The sequence below is a fragment of the Octopus bimaculoides genome, chromosome 21 (assembly GCF_046866305.1).
Source record: "Octopus bimaculoides isolate indiv1 chromosome 21, ASM4686630v1, whole genome shotgun sequence".
In the NCBI taxonomy this organism is placed as follows: Eukaryota; Metazoa; Mollusca; class Cephalopoda; order Octopoda; family Octopodidae; genus Octopus; species Octopus bimaculoides.
In genome coordinates, this window is record NC_142948.1 from 2,590,540 (window position 1) to 2,611,059 (window position 20,520).

Here is a 20,520-nt window from a genome sequence, read left to right on the forward strand (position 1 = left end):
CCTCATTCAATTGGCAAATCTCTCTACAACAGGTACAAGTGTTCCTCTGTGCTTAAGAAACTCACTTTGCAATATTGTGGTTTGGGGTTCAGTCCCACTACATGACACTACGAGCAACTATCTCCTATAGCCCCAGGCCAGCCAATGTCTTGTGAGTCAATTTGGTAGAGAGAAACTGTGGAAGCCCGTTGGGTGTTTGAATGCTTACGTTCCCGTATATGAGCGGTTCGTCGGAAGGGACAGGATAAGTGTCCTGCTTTAAAAAATATATAGTTGGATTGATTTATTAAACTAAAACTTTTCAATGTGGTGCCCCAGCATGGTCAGCGTCTAATGCCAAACACGTAAAAGACCAGAAAACATGAATTGCCGGGATTTACACAGTTGTTTCCCTTGGTTCGTGATTGTTTTTTTTTCCTGCTGGTTTGAGTTTTGCAGCAGGATTTGTCGTAGAAAAGGCAACAGAGTGGAGTCTGCTAAACGTCCCCGAGAACCATGCGGTGGTGTTAAACTAGACTGACCCCCCACCCCACACATACACAGGTTAAATATTTATTTTATCAACATCCTTGGACTGTGGAACCAGAACAATAGAAAGGTGTGGCAAGTAGCTAGTCTTCCAGCTATGTGATCTTGGGTTCAGTTCCAACTTGCAGCACCTTGGGCAAGCGTCTTCCACTATAACTTCAAGTTAGCACAAGGTTTGGTAGATGGAATCTGAAAGAATCCTGTCGTGTGTGTGTGTGTGTATATATATATATATATATATATGTGTGTGTGTTTGTGTCCCAACCATAACTTGACAACTGGTGTTGGTTTGTTTACATCCCTAGTTGATTTGTTTGACTAAAACCATCCAAGATGAAGCCCCAGCAAGGCTGCAATCCCAGTGATTGAAACAAGGAAACAAAATGCAGAGGAAAAAATATTTTTAAAAAAAACATCAAAGCGCAAGACGTTTTATGGAAATATAAGTTATTTATCACCAAAAATAGAAAATAAAAAAATATAAATTAGATCCCACAAGCCTTCATCAATCTAGAATGTTCTTAGATTTTTGTGGCATAGAATTCATTGCAAAAAAAAAAACCCCCCAAAAAACATTAGATCAGTTTGTTTTTCTTGTTATAAAAAAATATTGTCATTATTATTATTATTACCAAAATATGAGTTGTTTAAAAAGAGAAATGTGTAAATGTTGAGTTGTGAACCGAAAAGATTTGAAACCCTTTTGAAAACGTCCAAAATTGTTAGCAGATGTTTGGTGTAGTTTAAGTAGGTGAATTGATGATGGTGGGAGAATGGAGCAATGAAACGAGTGTTGGTTGTCATGGATATATTCAGTTATATGAGATGTGTGTGTGTATGTATGTATATATATATATATATATGTGTGTGTGGTGGTTGTATATATATACACACATGCATATATATATTTAAAAGAGGGAGACAATTCTCCTGAAACAGCTGTCGTGTGAGTGGATATTCCTCGATTCTTATGAATCCATATAATAAATAAATATATAGTGCTCACCGCCACATTGGTGGATAAACATTCTTTATTTGTGCATTAAGGCTACCTTTGGTTTCATGTTAAGAAACATACATACATATATATATATATATATATATACAAACACACACACATATATACATATGTAAAGGCAGAAATGCACATCTAGCACTCCCACCATAGCTGATGAATGGTTTTCATCTGCTACTGATATAGTTTTGTGTTAATTTACCATTGCACATCCATAAGAGATATTATACCTGAACGAATACCACAGTTAGTTTGGACTTTTGTCATGTATTTGCATTAAGTACCATAAACAAATTGCTAATTTAATCTAATACTAATTCTGTTGCACATAATTAAATTATACACACACACACACACACACACAATTATGAATGTGTGTAGTGATGGAAAATAAGGCTTGAAGAGACCTAGGTGACTACCTCAATAAGCACTTCATGAAACAGAATGTTAAATGAGGAACGTAAGAATCTCTCTAAGTTAATCTACCAGATTTCCAAAGTTATTCACCAAGTGGTTGGCTGATGCATCAAGTCTAAAGTATATATATATAGTTGAGGTGTGTTCTGTTAAGAATGTATAAGAGTACAAATAGAGCTCGTTCACCCTTAGAATTCCCAAATAGCCGGTAGCATTCTCATGTTGTAGCATGGAAATCTAGATTTACTTAGGGAAACAACAACTGCTTTAAATTAATCTAATTTTCATTAATTATACATCATACATTTTGTCACACTAATGATTATGGATTAAATGTTTAAATAGATAAATATATATATACACATATATATATGAATGGTTTACTTAGAGGATGACATTATCTGCAGGCCTTCAACCTGGCCTGAATGTTTGCTATGAAGCAGTGTGACTTGGCTGAAGGCTCCAGCATAGACCAGGTTATTGTGTGAAATAGGGGCAACAGGTTGAGTTATCTATTGTATAGAAACAGGGAGCATATAACAAAAAGTGTACCACAGTAGAATGCAGGTGTAAGGTGTGTTTTGAAGAATATGACAGCAGCAATACAAGAAATGATGATGGACGTGGAGGAGGCAAATGACTTGAGCACGTTGTCAGCATATTTGAACACAACCGCAATGCTGAGGCCAGCAAAAGCTTGAATGAAAAGCGACAGAAGCACAAGGTTATCGTAGCCAAAGAAAAAGCCATTTTCAAGTATTTTAGCTCCATCTTTTGTGACTATTCCTATGAAACCAAGGAAGATGCCATAACTGGCCAACTGTATGTTGCGTATCCAAACTGATTTGGAGGTTGATTTGAGGACTTTTTCAAAGTAGACCCCTGCAAACCCTGAAAGGAACACCGAGATGACAATGGCAACTACTCCAAGGAAATTATTCTGAGTCTGTTGCTCAACATGTTTATGTGTTTGTTCTGTGTCGAGGTTTAACTGTACGACACAGACACCGACGAATAACATCACAATCGCTATGCCTTGGCTGCGATTGATTTCTTTCCCCAGTATCATCACAGCGAATAAACATGTAGTGAAGATCCTAAGTTGATAGAGAACCTGCAAAGAGAAAAACAAGACTTTGATTTTACATTATTTACATTCGACGGATATTAACCCTCATCTTGTTTGCTGTTAACACATTTCGGCTGATATAACCTCCAGCCTTCATCAGGTGTCTTGGGGAAATTTCAAACCTGAGTTCTCATTCCTAAGGTATTTTTCGATGTTGCTGTTGTTGGTATTATTATTATTATTCAAGATTCCAAGTTCGATTCCAGGCAGTGACCTCATCATCATCGTTTAGCATGGAAAGCGGACGTTAAACGATGATGATGAGGTCACTGCCTGGAATCGAACTTGGAATCTTGGGGTTCGTAGGCCGCGCTCTTAACCACTACACCATATGCTTGATGAAGGCTGGAGGGTATATCAGCCGAAACATGGTGTTAACAACAAGCAAGATGAGGACAAATATCCGTCAAATGTAAATAATGTACATAATTCCTCATCTCTTCAATATAGAATTGTTTGATTTAACAGTTTAAAAATTAGAAAAGAGAAAAATGAAAATAGAATAAAAAATAAAAAAGACATTAACTCTTGTGATACCAGTCCACATGAGTCCACCACCCATGGTTCTTCTATGACACAAACTTTCTGTTTTAAAGGAATTTATATTAACATCTCCCACCAAAATTTCATATTAATTTACATTCTAAACACTAACTTAAAAGCCAGCAATTTTGAAGAGAGGGGGTAAGTAGGTAACTTCAACCCCCACCTCTTGAAAGATCCTTATTGATCCCAAAATGATAAAATAAGAGATGAACCAAGTGGAATTTGAACTCAAAATGTAAAGAACAAAAGAAAACTCCCCAAAACAATTTTCCTCCATCAATTCAGGATGCAAAGAAAGGTCTGGAGATGCCACTACGATAGATTGCTTAATAAAGAGAATGAATGGGAGGAAGAGAGCCTGCCGTATGTCGACCCAATAGAGGGACCAGCTATCCGAGTTGATAGTACCAGGGTAGATAAAGCAATTAAGAGTATGAAGACCGGGAAAGCCCCCGGCCCATCAGGAATCACTGCAGAGATGCTCAAAATATCTGGCAGTGTTGGCTATAGCATAGTCACCCGTATTACGAACCAGGTGATACACGAAGGAGTCATACCCAATGACTGGTGTAGCAGCATCATAGTCAACTGCTACAAAGGTAAAGGTGACGCTTTAGATACAAATAATTACAGAGGCATCAAGCTGTTAGATCAGGTTATGAAAGTTACAGAGAGGGTCATAGCCCAACTAATTAGGGAGCGAATCAATTTAGATGAGATGCAGTTTGGGTTCGTGCCAGGTAAAAGCACTACTGATGCCTTATTTCTAGTGAGACAGCTGCAGGAGAAATACCTAGCTAAGGATAAACCTCTGTACCTGGCTTTCGTTGACATGGAGAAAGCCTTTGACAGGGTCCCTCGATCCCTTATCTGGTGGTCAATGAGGAAACTTGGGATAGAAGAATGGTTAGTGAGAGCTGTGCGAGCCATGTACAGAGATGCTGCCAGTAAGGTGAGGGTTGGAAATGAGTACAGCAATGAATTCCGGGTAGAGGTAGGGGTCCACCAAGGTTCCGTCCTCAGCCCCCTCTTATCATAGTCCTCCAGGTAATCACAGAGGAGTTCAAGACAGGTTGCCCCTGGGAGCTCCTCTATGCTGATGACCTTGCCCTAATTGCGGAGTCACTATCAGAACTAGAGGAGAAGTTTCAGGTGTGGAAGCAAGGTCTAGAATTGAAGGGCCTTAGAGTCAACCCAGCTAAAACCAAAATCCTAATAAGTAGGAAGGTAGATAAAACACAAGCCCCTTCAGGTAGATGGCCCTGCTCAGTATGTAGAAAAGGAGTAGGTAGTAACTCTATAAGATGTACCCGGTGCAAGCTATGGACACATAAGAGGTGCAGCAACGTCAAAGGCAGGTTAACTAGCAAGTTAGTTTTTGTTTGTGGCAGATGTTCAGGTGCAATAAAGACTGTAAACAAACAGGAAACAACTTCTATCTCATTCCAGGGTGAAAAACTAGAGGTAGTCGATAGCTTCCGCTATCTGGGCAACCAAGTTAGTAGTGGGGGTGGGTGCGCTGAAAGTGTAGCTGCTAGAATAAGAATAGCCTGGGCAAAGTTTAGAGAGCTCTTACCCCTGCTGGCGACAAAGGGACTCTCACTCAGAGTAAAAGGCAGACTGTATGACGCATGCATACGAACAGCCATGCTACATGGCAGTGAAACATGGGCTGTAACTGCTGAGGACATACGTAAGCTCGCAAGAAATGAAGCCAGTATGCTCCGTTGGATGTGTAATGTCAATGTGAATACCCGTCAGAGTATAAGTATCTTGAGAGAAAAGCTGAACATTAGAAGCATCAGTTGTGGTGTGCAAGAGAGACGATTGCGCTGGTATGGACATGTGGTGAGAATGGATGAGGATAGCTGCGTGAAAAAGTGCCACACCCTAACAGTTGAGGGAACCCGTGGAAGAGGTAGGCCCAGGAAGACCTGGGCTGAGGTGGTGAGGCAAGACCTTCGTACATTGGGCCTCACCGAGGCGATGACTACGGACCGAGACCTTTGGAAATGTGCTGTGCGTGAGAAGACCCGGCAAGCCAAGTAAGATCGTTGCCAGTGCCCCTGGACTGGCTCTTGTGCGGGTGGCACATGAGATGCACCATTTTGAGCGTGGCCGTTGCCAGTGCCGCCTGACTGGCTCCCGTAGGATTTTCGAGTGAGATCGTTGCCAGTGCCCCTGGACTGGCTTGTGCGGGTGGCACATAAAAGACACCATTTCGTGCGGGTGACACGTAAAAGCACCCACTACACTCTCTGAGTGGTTGGCGTTAGGAAGGGCATCCAGCTGTAGAAACTCTGCCAAATTAGATTGGAGCCTGGTGTTGCCATCCGGTTTCACCAGTCCTCAGTCAAATCGTCCAACCCATGCTAGCATGGAAAGCGGATGTTAAACGATGATGATGATGATGAATTCAGTTATCTTGATACATTCACCAACCAGTCCTGGGGCTGATTTGTTTGACTAAAACCCTTCTAGGCAGTGCTCCAGCATGGCCACAGTCAAATGGCGTGGTGGGGTTGATGTAATCAACCAAGACCTTCAGATTCTTGTCTGCAGCATGGCCATAGTCCACCAAGCTGTAGTGAGGTACCACTCCACCTGGAGTGAACCATAGTCCACCTAGCTGTGATGAGACACCCAAGTGGTCAGCTGTAATTAACCCTTTTAGCATTTAAACTAGCCAAAACATTCCACCTGCCTTATGTTCAAACTAGCCAGATTTGGCCTCTCACACTGACCCTTCAATGTCATTCTAAAAATAAACAATCACATCATCAAAATCTCGAAGCTACAACATGATTTATGAAGGGTTAAAGTTGTTCCAGATGTGACCATCCTGTCTTTTATTCAGGCACAGTCTATCTAGTGCTACATGTCACCTTCCATATTCTTTTAGTTGATGTTTAGCATCAGACCTGGTTGGCTCTATGCATGATGACATCTTTGGAGCCACTTATCTAGGATGACTCCAAGCTCTGTCAAGCAAGCAATCGTTATTGCTGCATCTGGGCTGACCTAGAACCAGAAGAATAACAGAAAATGGAAGAATAAGAAGACCAAACAGGTCTCTAGAACTCACCTGTACAGTTGCAACATCTAGGTTTGATATGGCTACAAAGAATAAATTATTCTGAAGTGTGTATAAAAATGAAGGTACCATCATTTTCATAGTATCAACGTAACTGCCAAAGAAGCTGTCGTATATTATATAGGGCAGGCGAACTAAGTTGCGTTCCTCAGCCACAACACACAACATGCTTATGAAGAGTTTAAAGACTTCGCACATGACGACAGCTGTTGTCGATATAAAGAGAGGTCCTTGACGCATCCTTAGGTACCGCATTAGCAGAACGACGGTGGAATTCAGTACAGTCATTGCCACAAGACTAGCAACTTTCATGAAGAGATTCTCTGGAAGTAAAATAAAATAAATAAATAAATAAATGCAGGCGCAGGGTGTGGCTGTGTGGTAAGACGTTCGCTTTCCAGCCACATGGTTTTGGGTTGAGTCCTATGGTGTGGCACCTTATTTCTTTATTGCCCACAAGGGGCTAAACATAGAGGGGACAAACAAGGACAGACAAAGGGATTAAGTCGATTACATCGACCCCAGTGCGTAACTGGTACTTAATTTATTGACCCCGAAAGGATGAAAGGCAAAGTTGACCTCGGCGGAATTTGAACTCAATGTAACGGCAGACGAAATACCGCTAAGCATTTCGCCCGGTGCGCTAACGCTTCTGCCAGCTCACTACCTATGGTGTGGCACCTTGGGCAAGTGACCTCTACTATAGTCCCAGCCTGACCAAAGTTTTAAGTGAATTTGATAGCTGGAAACTGAAAGAAGCCTGTTGTATGTATGTGCACATACATCACCATCATCATCCTTTTATATCCATTTTCCATGGCAGCATGGGTTGGATGGTTTGACAGGAGCTCCAACCTGAAGCCCACAGGCCACATGCAGCCCACAGACTTTTATTTTGTGGCCCCTTGATACTTTCTTGAAATGAATTTATTTAAACAAACATTTTTAAAATTTTATCAAAAATTCAAGATTGTAATGAAAAGTAAAAAAGAAAGATATTTCATGTTGAATCAACGATTGTTCAGTCATTGTAATAAGAACATGAGAAAGCAAAATGCTTTCAATTCTGTCAGTGTACAAGCGGCCCTCAAAGAACTTTCTGTGATTCAAGTAATTCAAGTTGGCCTGACCTGGTCTAGACAAACACACACACACACACAAGACACACAGATGCAAAAACACTCACACATCACTGATCTGGCTGGATCAGGGAGGACCTGGGGTTTAACAATAAAAAAGCAATAACAACAACAATGAAGAACAACAGCTTGCAACACCATGACCACCACCTACAATAGGAACAACAGAAATCAACTTGCAAAAAAAAACAGCAGGTAAATCCGCCTCAGATCATGAACAGTATGTATGGAATAATAATTATTATACCTACCCCAAAATGACGGGGCAGTCATGGCTGGATCGTCTCCATTAAGAGCTGCAGACCTAGGGCTAAACAACAACAACAACAACAACCACACCAAAAGTGTCATCTTCACACAGACAGACAACAGTGAGATATGAATTTCCTTGCTATAGATATTGATCAGTAAGGTCCTAATCCAGCCTAAAAGCCCTCCCCATTGTCTGTCCTCTGCCCTTCCTGGGGCCGCTCGAAAGAACAATGATGACAACTATTAGGAAAGCGTGAAAAAAGCTTCTGTTGTTTCTGTCACACTAATTATCTGAGAAAATATTTATTTCAGTGGTGACCCTACCTCGTTCTGCCTGCAGTTAATTAGTCTGTAATTATTGGTTAATAGAGCTTCTCATTCAGTTTCAGAGTGACTCGTTGGTCTGCGTTCATTAAATAAAAACAAAAACAAAAAACCCAGCCCATTTAAGATGTTGTTGCAGGTTACAAATGGCTGCTGATGTAACGGGGGAGGTGTGTGTGTGGATAGAACAAACAAAAGAAAATAGATCTGGCATTCAACAAACGGGGGTAACACAGCTGTATTACAATGGCCTTAAGGGGCTGAAACTTCAAAGTCACTGTCAATGATATTCTTGTTTAAGGGCCATAAATTTGTACTCTACAAAATCATAGAAGAACCCATCAGATTAATTAAAATAGTTTGTATTATAACTGAACATAACAATGATGATGATGTGTGTGTGTGAAATATAACATGTCTTGAATGGCACAACAATGCAGAGTGGACTCCAATAACTTATAATTTAATTATTCATAGTCTGATATAATATTTCGGAATATAAAAATTCCTTCTTCAGATATTGTTAGGAATTAATCGAGTCACTGCTATAGCAGTTATATTTTACAAACAATACACAATGCTTACAGCAAACTACAATACTCTCTTATATATATATATATATATATATATATATATATATATACACACACATATATATGCATATACCAGACCAAATATAAGTATTTTTTTTTAAAATCAAACAATATCATTTAGTTTATGGTTGGGGGATAAGTTTCCTCAGCGTAGCTGTCCCCAACTTTTCCCATGACTTCAAGATGGCTCCGGAACCCAGCGTGTGTGTTCATCGCTGTGTTTCTGGGAAGATCTTCAAACACCTCCTTTAACTTGGCCACCTGCTCCATCTTCTTTCTGTTGCCAGCAGAACAGTTGGTGATTTTCTCAAGCACATCCCACATATAGTAATCCATGGAATTACAATTATGTGGGTGGGTAGGTTAGGGGGGATTAGGAGGTCAGAAATTAAGATTGGTGGAGTCATAGAAATTCTCCAACAACCACATCTGACTATTTTTAGATGTATTGCAAAAAACCAAATCCTGCTGCTACACATATGATCTTCCAGCAGCAACCCTTTCCAGCCAGGAGTTGACCACAGTCTGCATCAGTTTCCCATAGCTGTCTGAATTGAGGCCAATGCCCTGTTCAAAGATCTCACCTGTTGTGTCCCTTCCTGCTGGCTATGGCTCCATAGTCTTTATTACAGCTGTCCATGTTAGCAATTCTCACCTGTTTCCAAGTAAGGTAATATTTACCTGTGGCCAGACTTGTTTCACAGAAGATCTGAATGTATATGGTACTGTCTGTATGACAGTGACACCTGTTTAAAACTGTCACGTGATCTCAAGAGAGTCCCTACATGGTCCCTACAACTTGGTGACCTTCCTAACACCAACCACTTTCACAGTGTGTAATGTCTGCATGAAAAACACATGTGCATGATAATTATGAACAGGTGTGAACACACACTATATATATATATATATATATATATATATATGTGTATATGTATGGAGCAATCTCGAGTATAACCAGCAAAAATTGCAAAGATAATCTGGAACTTGACTGAAGAAAGAAAACTCCAAATGACCTGTCCTTGTTTTCTTTGTATTGTCCGTCTGGATGTTTTGTTGTCCCTTTTTTGTATCACCTGCCTGGATGTTTTACGTTCTTTTCCCATTTTTATATTTTATATATATATATTTATTTAATCTACTTATCTGTGATAGAAAATTCAACAAAAAAAGTACTCCATCTGGTGAGAAATAAATGTTATTAATTCAAAGGACATAATACATATATATATATATATATATATATATATATATATATATATATGCATGTATATATATATACATGTATATATATACATATATATACATGTTATATACATGTATATATATACATATATATACATGTATACACATATATACACATGCTTGAACGCACACACACACACACACATGTACATACACACTTTTGACTCAAGTGAGCATGGGAAAATGGATGTTAAAATTATGCTACAATGACACATATCTACACACACACACATATAATATACATACATACATGCACACACATGCATATATATGAATCTTAATAACTTAAGAAAGATCCTGCCTACACAAGTTTTTAGATTAAGGGTAAGTTGGGGTTTAAGCCATACTTCCTTATATTTTAACCCTTTTGTTACCATATTTCTGTTGAGATGTTCTGTGTTTCCTCTCAATTAATTTTAAATCTAACAAAGAATTTACTAAAATAACTTAGTTATCATTAAGCTAGTGTTAGGAATTGCTACTAAGGTTTAGTGGAAGATTTTAATTCAGAACTTTTGAAAACAAGACATTTGTACTACAGTTTCGGGTGGGTTGGTATCAAAAGGGTTAAGCTTCTATAATTTGGGGGATTGCAATGTCCATTTGTATGACACTTCTCTGTCTTATGTATTTTACTTTTCACTTTCTATGCTTCATAGCTTTAGTAAGCAATGATTTGGGCCGACCGAAGCTTTATGAGCGGATTTGGTAGATGGAAACTGAAAAAAGCCCATCGTAAATACATGTGTGTGTTTGTCCGCCCGCCATTGCTTGGCAACCGATGTTGGTGTGTTTACATTCCTGTAACTTAGCGGTTCAGCAAAAGAGACCGTTAGAATAAGTACTAGGCTTACAAAGAATAAGTCATGGGGGTCGATTTGCTAGACTAAAGACACACATAAAGGCAGTGCTCCAGCATGGCCGCAGTCAAATGACTGAAACAAATAAAAAACAAAAAGAATAAAATGTGGAACTTTCCTTTCCCTCTTCTAACCCCTTGTTCCGAATCACTCAGGCATGAAAATACAGGAATTAAACTCATTTATTTTTGAGTGTGTGTGTATATGGGATGGGGGTGGGGTTTATACTGAGGGAGTGGAACAGGCAGAATCACTGTTGTCTCCATTTGAAGTAGTAACAATGGCGGAGGGGTTGATGGGGGTAGTAGCTGTGGTTGTGTGTGTGTGTGTTTGTGTGCACATGTGCGTGTGCGTGCACATGTATATACATAAATATTTCTTTTTGTTTCATTTACTTGTTTCAGCCATTGGATTGTGGCCATGCTGGAGCATTGCCTTCAAGAATTTTTGGTTAAATGCATCGGTTCCAGCTTGTACTGTCTTGTTAAGCCTGGTACTTATCCTATCAATCTCTTTTGTCGAACTGCTAAGTTTCAGGTACATAAACACACCAACACCAGTCATCAAGCATTGGTGGGGGGGGGGGACAAACACAGACACATAGACACACATAAATATATATACATATACATATATATATTTAAAGATAAGCAACAAAAATTCAATAGGTTATAGCAGTACGTACGTTTCGTACAAGCTCCATTTATTCATGTAGTGAGAACACCACAGAATGTACAATGAAAATGTACTCCTCAGTACATTTAAGTACCACATTTAATCTTTTGATTAAATCTATATTATTATACATACATATATATATATATATATATATATATATATATATATATATATACACAATGGTGGTCTTCTTTCAGTTTCTGTCTACCAAATCCACTATAAGGCACTTGCTCAAGGTGTCTCGCAGTGGGGCTGAACCTGGAACCATGTGGTTGGGAACCAAGCCTCTTACCGCAAATCACACCTGCACCTCCACACACCCACGCCTGTATATATATATATATATATATATATACATGCACAGGTGGTATCTGATGAGATGGATGCACCCTGTGTATCCACAAAACTGTCATATGGAGTTGAGCCATACTGTTAATACATACATACATATGTGTGTGTGTGTATATGTGTTTTCTCTCTTCATTCCTTCCTTCGGAAGAGCATAAGCTTGAAATATTAAAGACTCTTTCATTTCCCCCGCCAAGCATCATTTTGCCTTTTGCTTGTTGTTCCCCTCACCTCTTTTTGTCTTTTGCCTTGGTACAGTTTTCACACACACACACACACACACACACACACACACACACACACACACACACATACACATACACACACACACACACACACACACACTTGTATATGTGTGTAAAACACATTAAAATACTCCTGTTTCATTTTGGTTCCTCTGAAAATTCAACATTTCTTATTACATCACTCAACACGATGCATTGCTTACAACATATGATATTTAGTATTGACTAATGACTGAAGAAGAGGTTGACACAATGATTATTGTATTTACTTCAGATGCAAAATTTCATATTTAGTTCTGACTAATGACTGAAGGTGCATGAAGCCAATGAGTAAAGATTGTTGTACTTACTTTGGATGGAACATTTAATAGCATTGAGAAAATAAATACCTGTGACAACAACAACAACAAGCAAACCACTCAGGCTCTAACCCCTACACAACTCACACAGGGGCCACACACAATTCAACCACCCTGACAGGCCTAATACGCCGCTGAGATGCCCATAGATACACACACACACATCCAATATGCACACACTCTCCAACACACACACAAAACATACGCACAGATACATATAGACACTTAACACGCACTCTATCATGCACACACACATACTACAATACACACACACAAAGATTTTCCATCACACACACCCAACACACACATATATACTCTCCATCACACACATATGCATACATGCACACATGCATACACACACACATGCACAAACACACACAAAACATATGCACAGACACATATAGTTACTTAACACACACTCTCTATCACACATACACACACAATAAACACACACACATACTACAATACACATACACACACATTCACACACATTTTCTATCACACACACACATATATACTCCAGCATGCACACACATGCACAAACACACCCAACACACACATATGAACTCCATCACACACACTCTCTCCAACACACACACATGCACATAAGTGCATTAGGTTATGCACCAACAAATTTGCACAAAACCCTAGAAATACTCAGTTTCACGGAGAGAAAGAGGAAAACAAACTGATGTCAGTCCTCCAACTCCAATCTCGTGACAGAGTGAAGACTTGTAAGAGACATTCCAGAAATTCTCCAACTGAGATTGTTTTTGTGAATAGATGGTATATACACTGGCGTGTGTGCATTGTCAGTTGCAACCAACACACCAACTCAACCAAATTACAAACACTGGGAACTCTCTGAATTGGAAAAGTCTTGTCATTTTGTTAGTGACTGGCTCGAACTCTCTCGAGAAGAACTTAGATAAAACTCAAAGAAAAGTTGTACATACGTGTTCACACAAATGCATGCAACTCATACATGCGCATGCGAAAATGTACGCACACACACACACATACATACACAGATACAACATGCACACACACACACACGCACAAGCTCATACACACACATGCACACACAAGCACAGACATGCATGCAAACATATACATGCACATGCTAATGTATGGATTAAAAAACAAAAGCAAGCAGCCAGCCCCCTCCCCACGATACCCACAGCAAAAACAAAAACAGAGTTAGTTTCTAGTGTGAACTAAAAAGGGAGAGTGAAGTCCATGCTGGAGCAGGGCAGCAAGAGGGTGATAAGAATGTGTAATATCTTACACGTTGAACAATCTATGTTGTAGAACTGTTAAATAATTCCTGTCAAATACCTGGAAATATGAGAAAAACACACAAATTATTCATTTTATTCAATTTGTATTTCCAATATTACCTCCCCTACATTTTTTGAACTGAGAAAAATAATGATTGATTTTCTTTTTTTTTCTTTTACACAACAGATGGAATTTAAATGAATCCATATTCCAATGTTTGTCTCCCCTACATTTCTTGACTAGAATTAATTATAAAGCTAATGACTTGTCTGTCATGCAGTGGTTGCAATTTAAATGAATGTATAGTTCACTCTTAGCCACCCAACATTTCTTGAGTCTTTAGAGCAATTCTCTATTGTTTATAATACTTGATTACATGTGGCCCTTGAAGGTCCATATAAGATTTTATTGTTGAAATTTATCTGCAATAACCTGCTTATATTTCTACAATGCACAAAATATTTTAACACTTTTTTTTAATACAATTTCTAATAATATTTACTTATAAAAATATAACAGGCTTTTTTTTAAACATTGAATGGTTAAGAGGGTCCACCTGAATAAAATAGAAATCAAAGGGATCCTTAGGCAAAATATGGTTGGGGAACCACTGGGTTCAAGACCCTTGAATAGCTATGTAGGAACCAAAGGGGTCAATGGTTGAAAACCACTGTTGCAGACAAAAAAGGTGTAAATATTTCGGGTCGGTTCAGAGCGCCCTCTATCCAGATCAATGGATGCATGCATCTCAAAATAATTACCTGCTCATCAACAGCGAGCAGTTGGGAAGGGAGGCAACTCTGAACTGACTAAGAGGCTAGGTCTCGCTTGTTAGATCCCAATCAGAATGCTTTTAATTGGTTTAGTTAATCGGCTGCCCAGCCACACTAAATATGGATTAGAAGCATTAAATAGTGATTTCTATGGATATATAAAGTTATTACAGTTTGAATATATTTGTGACATATTCAAACTTGTAAGAAAGTTCAAATATATCGCAGCCATATCTGAACTGTAACAAGTTTATATCTTTATAAATCTCTGCTTAATACTTCTAATCCTTACATTTACAATGCATGAATGGACATAGAAACAGAATGAGAAATACTGGTTATCTGCCATATGATTTAAGGTTTAAATTACACTGGATGTATATAGAGACACACACACACACACTAATATTTATATATATATATATATATATATATATATACATATATATACGCATACACAAAAAGACACATATACACACACACACATATCAAGTACTAAAGTTTTTAATGAGTTCTTTCCTACCATCAGCCTACCACCACTACCACTACCATCACACTACAACACCACTACTACCGCTGCTGCCACCACTACCACACCCTCCTACCCTAGCTAAATTACTGAAGCCATTCTCCGCCCCCTCCCCCCCCCCCCTCCCAAGCCACTGTAATATGTTTATGATGCTAAGTCATTTTCTGTTTTTGTCATTAATTACATTTCCATTTGATTTAAATTAATTCAATTAACTTTAATTACCCTTAGATCCGAGAAAGCACAGCATAAGTGAAAAATTATTTGGAACAAAAGTACGTTTTGTTTAAAATGAAAATATTAAAGTTCTTTTGAACCACTGGCACCCACCCACCCCGAAGGACATTCCCCCTCCCCCCACTCCACCTGACCTGACTCTGTACCATTACCAATAGTGACAGGAAACTGGGTTTATAGCCAGGGGGTTGTTGTTGTTGTTGTTGGTCGTGGTGGTGGTGGTGGTGGTGGTGGTGGTGTTTGTATGTGTGTGTAACAATGTTTTTGTGATGAATGAATACAGGTGTTTGTGTGTGTGTGCGTGTAATCAGTTGGGGGCGGGGTGAGTGGTATTTGTGTAAAAGTGTGTGTGTGTTTGTGCGTGTGTTTGTTTGAGTGTTCTGTTAAGAGTGTTTAAATACAAGTTTGTATGTGTATTCAAATGGCTAAATGTGTGTGTGTGTGTAAATTTCTGGTGTGTGCATGTGACATGGTGAGGTCAGAAAATTTTTTGGTATTATTTATTGACCATTACACATGTTTCATTTACTAATGGGAGTTACAAAATAGTAAGTGTTGGATAAATATGTAAGAATTCTGCAACTGGAAATTCTTCAGACAGAGAATCAAAATAATACAAAATTTACATTCTGATGAGACGTCAATACATAATTAGTAATCAGGAAACGTATAAATAATTGGGAGAGAGAAAGAAGAGCAAATCTAGCAGTAAAGAGGAAGTTAGATGTATACATCCACCCATACATACACACACACACACACACACACACACACACACACACACACACACACACACACACAAGTGGGTGCTGAAAAGTTGCTGGCTGGCTTTTGGTAAAAGAGAATTCAGGAGGATCGGTTAATTATGATTTTATTCAATGTATTCCCTTCTCAGATTCACACACTTATTGCAGTGGTCCTTCAGTTTTTATAAGCCAGGCCTTTCACGATACCCTTAAATCCAGGAACTTTTCCTCGTGTGTGTATATATATATATACATATATATGTGCATACACACACATACATACAACTTCCTGTTTTGATATATATAGTAACTCTGCAAACAATATTTCCAGAATTTTCAACTCTAATATGTATCTCACATCAATACAACAATGATAACATTTACATACTGGATTGTAATGCTGGAATAAGGAGACATACTTCAAGGGGACATAACTTGGATTTTCCCTACCTATATAATATATATAATTATAAAGGGAGAGAGAGAGAAGGAAGGGAACAGGCAGCTACATGACTGTTGTTGGTCAAGAGATTGAATAGAAACAATGTATTGGAAGAGAGGCAAAGTGAAGGGAAAGGGAGAGAATGAGAGAGAAGAGAGAGAGAGAGTGAAAGAGAGACAGAAAGGGGAGATAGAGTGTTGTATGACAACAATAAGTGAGTAAAGAGGCAGTAATGTGTGTGAGAGAGAATAGTAATGAAGGTGAGTGATGGTAAGAGAGAGAGAAGGACAAGTAGTGATGGTTATCAAAAATGAGTGAGGAGGGAGGGAATGAGTGGTGAGAGAGAGAGAGAGAGAGAGGTAGGTATGACTAGCAATAACGATAGGGTTTGATGGACTGGGTTGACAGCCGATGCACTGCTGCCCATCAAACCTCCCAAAACCCACAGAACAATGGGGACAAGAAAGAGTGGTTGCACAGAGGCCCTTTGATAGTTGTGAGGGGGGGGGTGATGCGAGAGTAGCAAAGAATGGAGAAGAAAGACAAAAAGAAAAAAAAAACAGTATTAAAAAACTCTTTGTTTGGGTGTTATCAGCCAGAAATTTATTTATAGTTTCGGTTGTTTGGTATTTATATATCTATATATATATATATATATATATACAATGGCATATTTGCATTATTTCATAAACACTTGGATAATGGTATCCATACAATCTTCAACAAAAGATTGTTTGAGTTGCCAAATATTTTTATAGATTTGGTCCTTTTGTTTCCATGCAGCATGAATGGCAGAAAATATTTTTGTTAAATATGAGGTTAACAGGTCACCATCCTGATTCCCAACGAAGACAATGGATACCATGACAACAATTTCAGACAACGGGAAATCTACTGGAAGGAGCGGGAAATCTACTGGAAGGAGCGTCAAAGCATGGGGAACCTGTTTCTATCTCAGCTGAAGTAAACCAGCTCCTGGGGAAGGGAGGGGGGTCAATTGAGTAGCTGAGACACTTCAAATCTCTTAAACATAAGTTTAATGATAATAATAATAATGATAATATAATAATGCCAGGATGCAGTACCAGGCAGTGGCTCTCATGGCTTCTGATCTTAATTGATTGGAAGTGTTATCATGGACATATTTTAATTTGGTATAAAAGATGGGCTACTGTAAATATTCTGCTCAATACCACAGATTTGCTTGTCAGTTGTTTGACCTTAACCAGTTGAGCATGTCCCTTAGTGGCTGACAGTATGTGTGTCATTGTGTTTACTCCCTGTCACCATTAGACAACCAGTGTTGGTCTGTTTATATCCAACATAACTTTATGGTTCAGCAAAAGAGAATAAGTACCAGGCTTAAAAAAAAAGTCCAGGTGTTGATTTCTTAGACTAAAACCCTTTAAGGTGGTGCCCCAACCTGGCCACAGTCCAGTGACTGAAATAATTAAAAGGCAGTAAATAGGTAACCCATGTAACCATGGAAACACAAATTTGAAAGCCAAACAACCAACCAACAGACAAACAAACAAACAGAGTTTTTTTTTTCTGTTAATAATGGCAATATGGTGGCCAGGAATCTGATTGGTTTGGCAACTTTGCTATGGGATGGCGTCCCTGAGTATATTTTGCTGGATTTGGGACTTTCTGATACAATGGAGTGTATTGTTTCACAATGCAGGGTTTAGGTCCAACCAAAATCAGTTTCAGGTTTTTCTGGGAGTGGAGAGGGAGAAGGGTCAGCCAGGGTGGGGGAGGGGAATCCCCCCTCCATTCAGACACACACTGGGAGGTGGTAGGGGTGGGTAGGGGAATTAGGCGAGGTCCATGTCAGTTGATGGAAACCCTTGTGCTAGTAAGTTGTAACCTTGAGTGAAGGTTTAAAAATAATCATCATCATCAGCCACACACACACACACACACACACACACACACACACACACACACACACACACACACACACAACACGTCTTTTCTACAAGGAAACCATTTTCCTTGTTAAACCACAAAAAAAAAATATTTATCCACCCATGCAGTGTTGAGCACACATTCTCAGTGCAGTAATAGCATTATATATGTATGTATACATACATGTGTATTATGTTTGTGTGTGTGTGTATACACGCACACACACTACATAAATATGGATATATGCATATATATATATATATATATATATATATACATATTCCTATCTATCTATCCATCTACCTACCTATCTATCTATATATATATATATATATATACACACACACACACACACGCTCTTACACACACACATATATTTGTATGTGTATATGAGTACATGATGGGGAGTAGGGTGTGTCGGAGTGGTTCGGGTGGAAGTGGTAACAACCTGGAACATGAAATTCTATGTAGGACATGAAGTACATGTGACATCGGGGCAGAGATTTATATGACTGATATTGTTTTAGCAGAGTGGCTAGGGTTAGATGTGAAAGAGAGAGGAGTGGGCAGGGTGAGAAAAAGGTTAGAAAAGGGCTGGAGGGGAGAGGGTGAGAGAGAGAGTGAGGGAGAGCATCATGCTTCTCCACCCTGTTTCCTCTACATCTGAAATTGAAGATGGCATTGTTTGGAATTGTAAAGGAGTTCTGCTACTACTGGTACCACTGCTGCTGCTTGTGGCCTTGGTGGTGCTGGTGGTTGGGAATTTTAGGGTAGATTTAATATTCCTGTCAGACATCCTAGATGTTAATGGAAATATAATCTTTTTTTCTTATTAAGATACAAGGTCAGCAGTTTTGAGGGGAGGGGAAAGTCAATTACATCACCCACCCCCTCCCCACCTCTCTAGTGTTCAGGTGGTATACAGTTTGTCAACTCCAGTAGGATGAAAGCAAAGTTGATTTTGGTGAAATTTGAACTCAGAACACAGAGATGAAGAAAAATATCACTCTGCATTTTGCCAGGCATGCTACCAAATCTGCCATTTCACCTATAATAGAAGATTAAGACTTTACCCTTCATCCTTCTGGGGTTGATAAAACAATGTACCAGTGGCACTGGGGTAAATATAGCACTGGGGTAAATTTGATATTCCTATAAAGTATCCTAGATGTCAATTGGATTATAATTGAAGATATAAGTTTCTCTTCCATACTAACTTCAGCTTTCATCTATTCGGGGGTTTGATAAAATAAAGTACCAGTGGAATACTGGGGGTTGATTTAGAATTCTTAATAACAATCCACATGTGAATGGTATCATTATAGCAGGAGACTAAGAATGAGATTGAAATGGATGACATCTGGTTAAGTTTGCAAAATATAAGTTAGTAAAAGTTACTAACTCAAGGAAACTTGTTTAAATTAGGTCAGAAAATGTTGAAAGATGTTAAAAGCTGGTGTCTGGAGCTAGGCCAGAGTAAACTGGTTTCTAAAAATATTATTCTAACTAAAGATAACAGCATGAAGGCAAGTAGTGGCTTCCTGATTTATTATTATTATTATTAGTAGTAGTTGTAGTAGTAGTAGTATGTTAATATAAGTTTCGCAACAGTAAATACTCTGCTTATTTTAAACAGTATTATATGTTTAAATGTAGTGAGTTTGTTTATATCTATGCATTTATATACATTTATATGGGTATATATATCATTGGATACATACATACATACATACACGTACTCACACACATATGTATGTAAATACAGATATGCATATATATTATATATATGTACATATATATAATATAATTATTGGCTAAACTGGCAATAT

At 38.6% G+C, this 20,520-nt stretch overlaps 1 protein-coding gene across 2 annotated transcripts in view; it reads right to left on the reverse strand.

Moving 5' to 3' along the window:
* Positions 1–958: 958 nt before the first annotated feature.
* Positions 959–20,520, reverse strand: part of LOC106868797 (UDP-galactose translocator) — a 42,884-nt gene continuing 23,322 nt past the window's right edge. The window contains exons 3-5 of one of the 2 annotated variants that reach the window (XM_052975553.2): positions 14,061–14,110; positions 6,721–7,052; positions 959–3,074 (exon numbers count right to left, since the gene is read on the reverse strand). In XM_052975553.2, the coding sequence (XP_052831513.1) occupies positions 2,469–3,074; positions 6,721–7,041 (927 nt within the window). In that variant the 5' untranslated portion in view covers positions 7,042–7,052; positions 14,061–14,110 and the 3' untranslated portion in view covers positions 959–2,468. The remainder of the gene's footprint in view (positions 3,075–6,720; positions 7,053–14,060; positions 14,111–20,520) is intronic. The other variant, XM_014914216.3, reaches the window with a different exon arrangement.